The sequence below is a fragment of the Nelusetta ayraudi genome, unplaced genomic scaffold, assembly GCF_046127955.1.
Source record: "Nelusetta ayraudi isolate G7.1 ecotype Tasmania unplaced genomic scaffold, CSIRO-AGI_Nayr_v1 ptg000042l, whole genome shotgun sequence".
Classification (NCBI taxonomy): Eukaryota; Metazoa; Chordata; class Actinopteri; order Tetraodontiformes; family Monacanthidae; genus Nelusetta; species Nelusetta ayraudi.
Genome location: NW_027466092.1, coordinates 2,124,086 through 2,137,557, shown reverse-complemented (window position 1 = coordinate 2,137,557; position 13,472 = coordinate 2,124,086). Strand labels below are relative to the sequence as shown.

Below are 13,472 nucleotides of genomic sequence, written 5' to 3'. Positions count from 1 at the left end.
GCGCGCTTTGGGGTCCCGTGAAGGTGCTGGAAAGCGCTATATTCAGTCAATGCAGTCCATTTACCATTTACCCCTTATTTTCGCAGCAAGGCACATCACACTTAAAAAGTGTGAAAGAACCAGCCAGACGCACCGGATAACCCCCCCCCCCCCCTCGCCCCCAATGAATCCAGTCTTCTAATCTTCCTGCCAGCGTTACCACGGACTCCAGACTAATTCTCAGGAAAATGAGAAGCGTTCAAACGCTCGTGTTTCCCCCGAGCGGGAACACGGGGAGAGGTGCAGGAAGACAAAAGCTGTTAAAATTGACCCGCCAAGGGCATCAGCGCCACATTCTGAACCAACACCCTGATTGATTTCCTTGTCCTTTCAAGAGACACTTTGACATTTTGGCAAATTGGCCTATTGCCATAGTCCCCACAGTCATCAGAGCAGGTACATTCCTTTAGATTCATTCCCTTTAGTCGCTCTCCCTCACAACTCGTCAAACACGCCATCCAACAACTCCAAAACGCTCTGGTGGTTGTAAGTCGGGACCTGCTCATTCACCTGGTGGTTCAATGGTTTTGCTATCCTGCTTGGTGCTGAGAGATACAGCTGGAGAGCTTCTCAGCCATTTCTTGTATAGGTCATGGGTTGCAGGGCGGCGTCTTTTCCCCGTAGTAGTTGTGACTGGATGATGTTTGTTGGTAATGCAAGTTCTGAACACTTGGAACTCAAAATAAAAGGGCAGTTTGTTCCACAGCGTGATGTTTTTTTGGCTCTGTGTGAAGAGGATTTCTTTTTATCTTTATTTTGTTTTTATTTTCAAATTCATGTGAAGGAAAAATGCCCGTGGTGTGTTTCAGGTCTTCGCTCTGTCACAACACTCAGTCAGCTGATTGTGTTGACACGAGTCACTGGCGATGGGGTGGCAGTTGTAAAGACTGAACCGCTCGCATAGTCAGAGCCTGTGGTGTTCTCTACTTATGAGCTGTGTGTGTGTGTGTGTGTGTGTCTAATCTGTTTGTGCAGGGAGAATGAGGTCCTGAAGGTCCAGTTGAAGAAATACGTGGGGGCGGTGCAGATGCTGAAGAGAGAGGGGAGCCAGGGAAATGACGGTAAAACACACACACAGACACACACACACACACACACACACACACACAGACCTACAGTATGACCTGGGACCAGGTTTTTATACCTTTGTCCCAGCCCGGTTGAAGCACACAGAGGAAGAAGGTCATCAGTTCCCTTCATGTCCCAGAGCGCTTGTGCTGTTTGTCCAGCGCTCAGCTAACCCGCCTCCCTTTTAATGATATGAAGCAGTGAGTGATGCTGCTGCTACTGCCCTCTTTTTCTTTATTTTCTTGCTGGCGGATGTTAAAAGGTGCTTGTTGTGTAGTTAAACCTCTGCTTCGTCGAAGCAGGGGAGATAATGGAGGGCCACACACTGGTTAATTGGATTTTTAGGGGACGTGACGACAGTGTGGTTATCTGTGATGCCCCGAAGGGTTGATGTTGTTGGTGGGTTTTTTTTTTTCTTTAACTTTTTCTAGGTCGAGATCTTGTGGAACTTTTTTTTTCTGTTGTAAGTGAACTATTTTGGTTTAGAAAGTTTTAGTATGTGAGAATGATTATGTCTGTTAAATAAACTTCCTGCAAAGAGTGAGGGGGAGGGGCTCATAAACAAGATGACAGGAAGGCGGGCCGGGGGTGGAACAGACACTGGGCTTAGAGAGTTGTTTCTAAAGTGCAATGTCATTGCCCTTTGTGACATCACATAGAGAGAATATCCAGAAATGTTTCTTGGGCACACACTTGAAGGAATTTTCTGATATTTGTGGACTAAACTGAGATATCCTTATGATGACAAAACATGGATTTGATGCAAAATGGGACCTTCACAACAGCCTCATGTCACCATTTGTTCTCTAGAGATACAAATATTTCCAGAAAATGACATTCCTTATCCTACAGAGTCTGTAAATCTCCCATGACCTCATGATTTTGACTAGCCAGAGCTGACACTTTACAAGCGAGAGACGGAAACATTTGTTGACTCTTAACACATAATGTGAGCATGTCCAATGAAGAAGCAGCTATAGAAGTTAGAGACCACTGAGCAGCAAAGGTGGTGGTATTTCCTGTCTGGAGAACGACCTTCACCTCCACAGGAACTAACCTGGACTCAGCCGTCTGTTGATGCCCCTGTTAAGCTGCATAAAGAAAGCGTCAACTTCAAATCCGATGTCTTATGTTTCCTAAGACATAAAAGTTTTTTTTTTTTTGTACTGCGTTAACGCAGATGGTCTAGTCAATAATTTAAATTAGTCTTAAGTCTGGTCCGGGGGAGAACATGAACGCAACATGCGGCAAACGGCATGGACATGAATCTAAAACAACTCCGTCCCATCCCAGGAGAGGATGTTGCACTTTTTTAAAATGCATGTTTGTGAATGTTTCAGTCCTCTGCTGACTCGTGAATGTTTTGTACGGACACATCACTAGTTTATCTGCCGGTCTGTCTCCAGTAGATTGGAAGTGTAAGATGTAGTTGCCTGTACGTAGCAAGTCTTCAATATCGACTTTAGCTAATCCACTTCGGCATGTTCTTTTGTTGCTTCTGTGCACGGCAGAACAGAATCTCGCCTCATGAGTCACAACCATGGATGTATTGTAAGAACTGAATACCAGACAGGCAATATGGGGGCGCTGTGATTTTCCCCCCAGTGGCCACTTGAGGTACTGCAGCCAAAAATGTCGCCATTTGGCCAAAAAAAGCATTTTTCCCTTAGACTGCACTACAAAAAGAAATGCCTGTAAAACAGTTGACAGGACACCTCCAAGCTGACACACGGTTCATAATAAATCTTTCTATTGGAGATTTTGAAGTCATGGACTTTTAATCTTTCTGAAAAAAATAACGTATAAAGGCCAGAAAATCTCCAGAAAATAGTTTCTGGTCTTGGTACACCAAGCAAGTTACAGAGGCATGATGGGAAGTAACCTGGAACAGAAACTTTTTAGGCAAGCAACTCATGGATCTATTATATGAACTGGATACCAGACTGGCAGTATGGTGGCGCGCCAGTGGCCACTCGAGGTACTGCATCAGAAACAAATCCCATTGGCCCAAAAAGCAATTTCCCCATAGACCGCAATACAAAAATAAAGGCCTTTAAAACACCTCACAGGACGACTGTGTCCTGAAATGCGATTCATCGCCAATCTTTCTATTGTAGATTTTTTTTTACTTTTGGTCTTTTAGCCAGATCTCCCTGGCTTCACGTTAATGTTATTTATTTATTTATTTGTTTGTTTATTTCCGATCCCTCTGCCTCTTTCCCGCGCTGAGCCCGTCAATCCAGGCGGCTCTACTTGCTGACGCCGGGGAGCCCGGCAGCAGCAGCAGCAGCCGCATCCGGCGGGAAACGATCGGCGCTGATCTCACTGATCTCCCCCTTCACACACATGCAAAGACACGCACATTACGGAGGAGCAGCCGTCACCGGCCCGACGCTGTCCTCTCTTGACAAACCATTTTCGGTTTGTCGTCGAGCTTCAATCCGTCGTCTCCTCTTTGTTTTTGCTCCGCAACCCCCTTCTCCTCATTTAATCGTTGCCTTTTTTTTTTTTTTTTTTGCTCGTGTCGACTTTCCCCCGTCTCCCGTCATTAGTTACTCCCCTCACCCCTTGCTGCATCACCCCTCCGCCCCCCCCCAGCCCCCGTTCCCGACAGGCGTAGTAATTCCCTCTCCACGCCGTCGTCTAAATGATTTCATCCTCCCTCGCCTCTGTCTTCTCCCCGCTAATAATGTGCCTCCTTCCATCACACTTTGATGTACAATACCGCAACCGAGTGTGCGTGTGTGCGCGCGCAGAGGATGAAGGGGGTGATGTTTGAGCAGTTTAGTGTGGAGGGGGTTGGGGGAGAAGTTGACGGGATTTTGCACAAAAGCGCACGTTCTCCACGTTTCGTCAGCGAGCAGTTTCCCCCGCGATCGCCGCCGCCGCCTAATGACGCCGCTTGCAGGCGGGATTCGTGGAAAACGGTTCCACCGCCGCTGACGCTCCGCGAGACACACTTTTGACTTCTTTCGACAGTTTCAGAGAAGCCGCTTTTATTCTTTCATGCACGATGCTGTTTGTCTCAGGGTGTATCTTGTAAGACCAAGAATCCAATTATTCCAATATGATCTGCAAGTACATATGCATGAACAATTGAAGTATTCCCACATGAGACTCATGGTAAATGGGAAAAAATACAGCCACAAGGATAATGTTTGAAAATAAAATAAAACCAACTGGGTTAGAAAGAGGACAAACATCTCAATGAATCAATAATAAAAAAAAACAGGAAGACAGAAATACACAGCTTGAGCATTAGCATAGCAGAGCTTAATGAGGGGCACTTGCAAATGCACAGTGATTCCAGTGAGTCTGACAAACACTGTGTCTGTCCAACCACGTTACAAAAATAAAACAAAACAAAGCAACATTGTTTTAAATGTTCCATATTAAACCCATTTTCAGATTCAGATGTTTGCATCTGTGGAGCAGTTCTACTCAAAAAATAAAACAAAGCAAAAAGTCAAAGTGGTAAAAGTCAAGGCAAGCCTAACACGTGCCTGAGGTAGTATGCATGTCTTTGTGACATCATAAAGGGATGATTTACCAACTTGTGTGTTTCTGGAGAGTTCACTGACAGGACAGAGACCCGTTATTCAGAGAACCTTTCAGGACGTGGTTCTGTTCTTTGAGAGGACGCCGCTCGTGATCTGTGTGTTATCAGTTGTGATCTAGAGTGACTGGAGAGTTTGTCTCTCAGGTTAATGCCATGAGAAAAAAACAACGATAATTCTTCCCTTCACTTGTGCATCGCTCCACTTCTTTACAACCTGCGAGGGATCAAGCGTTTAGTGCTCTTGAGAGGTTGTTGCGCGTTTGTGTGTTTGTGTGTTTGTGTCTTTGTGTGTTTGTGCGTTAGTTATTGGAGGAAGCCATTCAGTGATCCTCTGGGGACTTGTAGTGTCACCGTGACACCGATGTTTACTGTAGGCGGAGTAAGATGAAGGGAAGTCTCCCGGGAGAGACTCAGAGCTGCAGGGGAGAATCATCACACACTCTTGCACAAATAACTTGGTCTGACACAGTCCAAGTTTTTCAGAGGCTTGTCAGACACAACCAGTCCTCCAAAGCTCTTAGAACACAATCCCGTGGTCTGGGAGGAGCCTTTGAAAGTGTTCTATAAGGCATTTAACATTGTTAAATGTGTAATTGGATTATTGTGTCATCATTGTTTTTTGCTTTCAGAATACATTGGCTCCACTTTCAGCCTGCTCTTGAACTCGCATTGTCTTGCTCTTGCGCTGTTTGCTTAGTGAGTCCACAGAGAAGCAACAGCAGACCTGGCCAAAGATTCAACCCCGGGAAAGAAAAAAAACGGCAACGTTCCCGTGTGGACAGGGCCTAAAGCAGGAGTGCAAACAGGAAACATCAGAATTCTGGCTGAAGATGAAAAGCTCCTAATATGGGTGCATGTTTTATTAATGGTATAACGGTATTGGTCTTTATGATGATGTGCTGACTGGGAACACTGCATTGTGTGGGTGCAGTGTCGTGGCAGCAGTGTTTTGTGTCTCTGCTGAGGACCACAGGGCAGCTGTGCCGTCTCTACTGCACTCATTCCACGAGCCTGCAGGGTTCGATAGTCGTGAAAAGTGTCTGTGTGTTTGTCTCCGACTTGATGGTTTTTATTTCTTAGGCCACCTTTGCCGTCCTGTCCCGGACACTCTCCGTCTCTTGGTTGACAAAGTGTTTGGAGACGTCCCCCTCTCCCGAGAGGAGCTTTCACGCTTGGCTCCGCCGGCGGCCGGTGCTCTGACTGAATGAATGCGTTTCCCAGGGAGAATCATTCCCAGAGGGAGCGAGATACCAACTGTCACTGCACCAGGACGGCTGCTGGTGGCCAGAAGAATAGAAAATAGTCACCGTCGTCTCTGCCCGGGTCAGAGGTCAGGAGTTAGTGACCTGCCGAGTGCTGGATGGATGTGGGCGAGAATTCCAGATGAATGTGGTTGAAGGGTCAGAATCAGTTCTTGAGTTCCTCACTAAGACCTCGAAGGTTGTATTTTATGAATTTTTTTCATGCTCGTTAGCCATCAATTAATAACAGCAGTGGAACAAAAAAGTTTTCAGACACTCTTTAAATCTTACAGAATCTTAGGTATTACCATGACATATTTGGCAGCAATTTTTTTTTTCTTTTTTCGAAAGGTCCAGGTCGGCCAAATTGAAAAAAAAAATAACGAGAAAAAAAATAACTGCGGTGACAACTTGTATTTGTCCTGGATGTGTGGCACAAGATTATCTTCACCGGTTCGAACAGTTACCGGGCTTGTGCGTGCGAGTTGTGGGTACTACAAGATTGCGCTACAAAATAATTTTAGTAATTCCTACTCCAGGTATCACTAATGCACCGGGTGTCCACCACTGTGTACTAATTATCTTCTGTTGAAAGAACAAAAACCGGAAAGGAAAAGAAAAATGTATAATTTACCTTTTCCACTCGGGTCCCGACGCTTTTCGCTCCTGTTCTCTTGTTTCTTTAATTTCCTGCGCTTCATTTGATTTTTTCACATGCACCTCTCCCCACCCTCACTTTTCTTTTTTTCCCACAGGGATTAGAGCGGCGAACAGTTGCCAGACGGATGCGTTGATTCAGTGAGCCTCTCGCCTGTCACCGCGTCCGCGTTTAATTCTCTCCATAAATAATCCCGCGGACAGCAGCTTATTCTTCTCCAATAAGGAAATGGATTACACGGCCCGTTTAAAAGCCAATAAGCTCCCTCGCTGCGTCTCGCTCTCCCTGACAGCCACTGGCCCCCTAATGAGTGAATGAGATGCATTTGTCACCGTTGGCCACGCTAACGCCACATTGTATCTTATTCATTACACACATAGATCTGTATTTGTTGCCCTTGTGTGTTTGGCCGTGTCACCTTAGTGTGGCCTCGGGGTGAGCTATGTGTGTGTGTGTGTGTGTGTGTGTGGGCCAGCTCCAGCTGACCCAGTAGCCACATGGGGCCGTGTGAAGGTGGTAACTTGTTTTTTTTTTTTAATTTGTCTCTAATTGAATTGTTTTTGTTTTGCAGCACAACACTGGGCAAGCACACTTAAATAGATAAAAGACATGCATGGGTTTTAATATTGCGTTCTCAGTTTTTTGTGTGTGTGTGTGTGTGTGAGTGTGTGTTGACTCCTGTGATTTTTGCTGGAGCCCAACGTGGCAATTCAGTGCAAAAAAGGGTTGTGTGGGGGTTTTGTTTGTTTGTTTGTTTTTCCCCAGCAACAACGACAGCAGTAAACACCAGTTTCAAATTTGTCTTTTCCACTCGCACCTACTCGTCTGGTAGTACCAGGTACCATTGTAAGCTCCTCGGATGGGGAGAATCGAACAGAGAACGTTACATCAACAGAGTGCAGGCCACTGATTGGACAGTGGAGGGACGACGCAAATCAAATCACATTTAGGCCGTAACGACCCTGCGTTTCTAATCTAAATTAATCTTAATCTTCAGCGCTGTGGTCAAAAGATGATGGTGTGTCTTTGCTTGGTGGCACACAAAATAAAATCCAGAGGGAACTGGACGGGCCGACCTCTCGGCTGATGGCTGCTCATTGGTCCCAGTGGACATTAAAAATATGCCAAGAGAAGCTGAAGAAACTAAAACATGATGATTATCATATTTAATAATAAGCCCCAAATTTGACGTGGCTGTGTCTTGAGGGATCCCGGTGAACCTGCAAGTGGTCCCATGTCTCTAGGTAAAAGTTGATTTTTGACCCCATAGACTTGCATGGCATTAGGGTTAGCGATAAGGCTGGAGTTAGGGTTAGGGTTAGGGCTACTGCTGGAATCAGGGTTAGGGTTTCGGGGTTCCTCATGGGCTAGAAGCCCCAAATTTGACGTGGCTGTGTCTTGAGGGATCCGAATGAACCTGCAAGTGGCCCCATGTCTCTAGGACAGAGTTGACTTTTGACCCCATAGACTTGCATGGCATTAGGGCAGTGGTTCTCAAACTTTCTCTGTCAAGCCCCACCTTGGGGGAAGAATTTTTTTCTATAAACGGCGCTGACTCCATTTAGCTACTTCAGACAACTTTTCTGCTAGGCGCCATAGTAAACAGTGGAAGGTGAGTGATCTGCCCCTACTAAACAATATTAACTCGCTGAAATTACATTTTACAGTATCACAGACCTTATTAACGTGGCTGTAGTTTAGGATGCTTGGACATCCATAGTTAAAATTATTCAAAAGTATGTGGGAACATAACTACATATCTGACGTTTAAAAAAAAAAAATCAAACCGTTTTAAAATCACTTCAAAAATGAGTCCGATATGTTTTTAAAAAGGTATGTGCACCGTAGACAGTAATGTTATGAATGGCTTAGCTGTCTGATGTAAGATGGCCGCGGTCTGGCAACGTCAGCACGCATGAGCCATCTAGTGTTTATATATATATATATCTATGTTTCTACCTGCCACACGGGATGACATTGAGCGTGGCGTTCGCTAAGTCATAATATCGCGCCAGTCGCGCCGTAGATCACGCACTGATGCAAAGGTGTTTGATTAAAGGTGTTTCCCCCCCACCCCACACGTGACTCTGGGCCCCCCCGGGGGGAGGCGCGCCACCCACTTTGAGAAACACTGCGTAGCGGTACAAAATCTCCCAAACCTCATGTTTTTTCTCGTCTTCTTTCTACGCGGTTTACACTGTTGCCTCATTGCCCGGCCCGGCTGTCCTGAGTGGTGTTCTTCTCAGTGTCTGTGTGGATTCTCTCTGGACGACTTCAGCTTCCTCCCACACGAGACCTGCACATTAACGTGGACTGGCTGCAGGTGTGAGAGCCAGTGATTGCTCGTCTTTATGACCGGGCAATTAACCGTCGACTTATCCATGGTGTCACCGCGCCTTTGGAGACAGCCAGCACCACCTGTCAGCTGAGTGCAGGAGAGGCGGTGATGATGGATGGATGGATGGATGGATGGATGTTGTTTTTCTACCCATCACTTCACTTTTGATTTTGGAAATTTCCTCTCGGCGACCACCAGCGAGGTTTCTTTTGTGTGTTGTGCTTTTATCACATGTCGCCTCATACGAAGCTGAGTGTGTTTCAGTGAGTGAGTTCAAGGGTTTCATGTGAGAATTGAAAAGCCAGCCTGGTGTGGAGAGGGAGGGTGTTACGAAACATACAGTACAGGCAGAGCTGTTGCGTTGCGGGGGGTTGGGGGGGGCGGCTGCACATGTGAGCGTGTTCACAGGCCACGAGTTCCACTTCCCCTTCAAGTGACCAGCGTTCATGAGTGTGCGTGCGTGTGCGCTAGGCCCAAATTAAACCTGCGCACCAGTGATCGTAGGTGGGTCGGCGGTGTTGGAGTGCTGTTATGTTATGGAAGTATTTACGTCCCCGGAGGCCCGGCTGCCAAAGAGCGAACAGTGAGTCACTCCGCTGCCAATGGAGATTAATTACCGGCCGCACGGTCAGTGTCCGCTTGGTTTTTGAATGTCATTTTAATAACTGGCGTTAGAGGTGCGAGCTGCCGAACTACTGTATGTGTCGCTGTCGTTCTCAGGAGGTGAGAAACTGCGCGCCGCTCCGTGGCAGGTGGGGCCAGGTGGCTGCTCACCTGCCCCCTCCGCATGGGTGCCCAGCAGGGGGCGAACACCACGCTTCCTCACCTGGCCTGGATAGGTGTTAATGAACATTTTAATCATCCCGCTAAATGGCAGCGCCTGCTGGGGCGTCTTCGCCACGGCCTTCCCGCCGATAAATATGGAAGAAGGCGGGAGGAGGAGAAGAGAGGAGGAGAGGAGGATGTTGATGACATAGCAGGATGTTGGGCTGGACGGCCGTCTGATGAGGGTTTTGGCTTTGGACCAGCTGCCTTGCCGCCGCGTCTTTGAGCTGTTCACACTGCGTCACTGGTCTGCGATGGAAATACGCGAGCACTTTTGTGCAACTTTGGAAATAAATAAATGGTGTCTGCGTTTTTGTTTTTTTTTTCTTCTTGCGTTTTCTCCCCCTGCTGTGTCTCATTATTGTCACCCAGGTTTCCAACAGGAAATTATAATGATCATTAGGGCTTCTCAGCGCCAGGAAAAGAAACGGCAACAAAAAAAAAAAAACTCATTAAAAGGAGGTCAGTTTTATTTTGATAGCTGATGTCTTTGGTGCACAGTCGATACAGCGCAGCAATAACTGGGATTTTAAAGGTTACCCCAGAAATAGCCTTTGGTGCAGGAGTGAGATGGGCCTGGCGAGGAGTCGAGGTGGGAAAGGACAATATTTTATTAACAGTAATGCCATTATTGATTGGACTCCTGGATCTGATCCTTTATCAGTTTCCACATCGATTCCTGTGTGCACGTCGTGGCGAAGACAGAATCTAAAGTCTCCGTGCACTGAATGCAGTTGTTCAACCACCCAGCAGAGGGTGCTGTGGGTGCTTTGATTACGTGAAAACCGTCAATCATCAGCCTACCGACTCCACCGCTCATCCTCTTTGTAGGTTTGTCGACTCTAAGCTGGTTGGCACCTCACGTGTTTCCTTCCTCTGATTGGTTGTCCGGCTACTTGGCTGCGTGCTGAGGGCGGGTTTGTTTCTAACCGAGGGCACCGCCCACGTTCAAGACCAAAGATTGAAAAGTTTCCGATCGAAAGTTAGCCTGGCTAGTTGGAGCCGGATCTCAGTTCCCATCCGTGCTCATAAACTCCATCTCATTCAATCTTAATGCACTTCTTTGCAGAGAGAAACACATCATCCAAATTTAGAATCTTCTCCTCCTTCCAGTTGTGTCTTCTTAATTGATCAGGGACTGCGACTGTTTTTTCCAGGAGCAGAAACTTTTCTTGTCGTGATTGACCTTCCCAGGTGCACCAGTTAATATTGTCTTTCCAAGGACACACTGGGATTTTACAGGTTCCACTGACCTTTGCAGCCTTGCCTGTGTTCGCCCCCTGCAGGAGTCGGGGGGGTTTGTGACGGGTTGCTGTCTTTTGATTTGACACAGCACACACCTACGTCCATGTGCATGTGTTGTCACGCATGGAAACACAGAGGTTTCCAGGCATCTTGACTGTCGTGGAAGCAGAGCTGTTGAAGGAGGAGACAAAAGCAGCCAGAGGCCTTCCTCCAGGCTCTCCCTCTCTCTGTCTCTCTCTGCCTCTCTCTCTTTTCTGTCTGTCTCTCTCTCATCTCTCTCTCTCCTTTCACTCTCTCTCACTCTCTCTCTCTGGTGCCTCTGCCCGTTTTGAACTCGCACACGTGCAAACAGCCGACGCCGCTGTAGCGGCTCAGCTCCTCCTCGTCTGTCTCTCATCTCTCGGTCTTTGAAGTTGGTTCCACCTCGCCGGCCGCTGCAGCCATTTATTAAAGGTGACATACAAACAACAGATTTGCCACAGGAGGGCCTGAGCAGATCTGAAAGGTCCCGTGCTATACCTGCTTTCATATCTTTATGTTTCATCCTGGACCTGAATTTATATGCAATATATATTTTTTACAGGAGGCTGTTTACTGCAAAAATGTTTGATTTTAGATCCCTGCAAAAACTGCTGCTGGTGCTGTTGTGTGTTTAGGTTGAGCCAGACGCAAGACATTGTTGAAGTGGTCTTGGATGAGGGTGTGTTTGTTGCGAGAGGTATCCAGGACCTTTGTGATATCACCAGGGGCTGTTTCCCAGAACCATGTGGTGTCGGCCAAAGTAAACGCTGGACTTTTCTCATTTTTGTTGACAGTCTGAGACACAAAACAAAAAGCAAATGAAACAACAATTTTTAAAAGTGGGACTGTTAATGCTTCCATGCTTTATGCTGTTTGCATATGTGCATATTGATGAAATCCTTTCTCACCTGATGTATTTCTACCGCAAACTACTGTGAAAGTGTCCTCTTGGATGGCAGTGTTGGTGGACAGAAGTGATGATGTGTCCTCTCTTTGGACAAAATGACAGAATGTTTTGAAAGGGCTTCAGTGGAGCCCTTGAAGTGAATACAATGCAGTACGGAGACCAACAGGCTGCCCTCGTTACTGGAAAATGTTTTGGCTGCCGCATGCCTCCAAAATGGAAAACATGATGGAAAATGCCTTTTGATTTAAAAATACACTGTTAGACTGATACAATATGTGTATGTCACATTTTTACCTGCCATAACTTGGATAACTTGCTGTCACTCGATTGTACTGCACTTATACATGTGCTGATTCACATGTAGAACCTGGTAAATACGTTACATTGGATCCCTAATTATTCCCTCCTTCCTCTTTGTTGCCAGTCTCCTTTTGATCCACCACGCTTAAGCATGTGTAAGAACGGTTAAGCACTATAGTGTGAGTCCAGCAGCACTGTGTGAAGTGCAGCTTCCTGGAAATGAGCCTGCAAGTGATAGGAAATGATCCCGTAAGTACACATTGTTATATAAAATGACACTGCAGTCTTCCAGTGGCCCGTAAAGCAGCACTGTAAAGAGATCAACGTACGTGACATTGTGAATTATAAAAAAAAAGTGTAGTTGAAGCTACCAACATTAGTAGCAATGTACTGTCTTATCATTAGACACTGCCAATCCCACCCACTGGCACTTCAGAAGTGTTGCAATGTTTGTATGCGAGCGTCGGTGTGCTTGTGCGCACGTGTACAGTTTGCACTTGTGGTCGGCACCTCTCACAGTGGTCTGCTGTGCACTCTCTCACACGCCCACTTTGGTCCCAGTGATGTCATATACGTGGTGGGACTGAGGGGGAGTTTTAATGAGAGCTGGCCTGGCCGGCACTCGGTGGCAGTCAGCCTCCACGGCGACGCACACAGAGCTGATAATGAAATAGTTGGAGCATCTGTCCCTGTTGCCCTTCCCCCTGCCACCGTCTCCTCATGCTGGGAAACACGTGGTTGCGTCAGACGTACGTGTGTGTGTGTGTGTGTGTGTGCGTGCGCGTGCACGTCATTTTATCTTAATTTCTGTAAATAACTTCAATCCCAAATAATGGCATTACTGATTACAAGTGAGATTACACCTGTTTGTCTTGAGCAGCAGTGATAATGTTGCCTGTTGTTTTTGATGCACCTGAAGAAGTAGCATCATTTAATTTAGCTTCTTGCCATTAAGAATGCAAATGCGATTAATTTAAAATGAAAAGGACAAGTGCGGCAGATGTTGCCCAATTCTCAAAAGTCGGGCTGGATGAAATGTGTTTCAACACAGACGGTGATTTTCATTTTAATTGCAGACACGGTAAACTGCATCTGGATCCATGTTGTGTTAAGTCTCTGCTGCTGCTCCATCGCCTCCAATTTGTCTGCATGGAAACTGTGTAGTGTAAAATGTGTGAACTTTTACAAAGATTTTACCTCAATATATGCTTTGTGTGGTGGATATGCTGTGTGTGGTGCCGATGAATGTGTCTGTACAACATTGTCCCAGG

The 13,472-nt window shown here is 46.5% G+C and overlaps 1 protein-coding gene and 1 long non-coding RNA gene across 2 annotated transcripts in view; both read left to right on the top strand.

Moving 5' to 3' along the window:
* The window catches only part of snx29 (sorting nexin 29), a 118,915-nt gene that overhangs the window by 25,858 nt on the left and 79,585 nt on the right, over positions 1-13,472 (top strand). The window contains exon 14 of the mRNA XM_076033635.1: positions 1,015-1,100. Coding sequence (XP_075889750.1) covers positions 1,015-1,100 — 86 coding nt within the window. The remainder of the gene's footprint in view (positions 1-1,014; positions 1,101-13,472) is intronic.
* Positions 11,317-12,064, top strand: LOC142894223 (uncharacterized). Its single transcript, XR_012927791.1, has 2 exons — positions 11,317-11,426; positions 11,630-12,064. It is a non-coding gene; the product is annotated as an uncharacterized LOC142894223 (long non-coding RNA).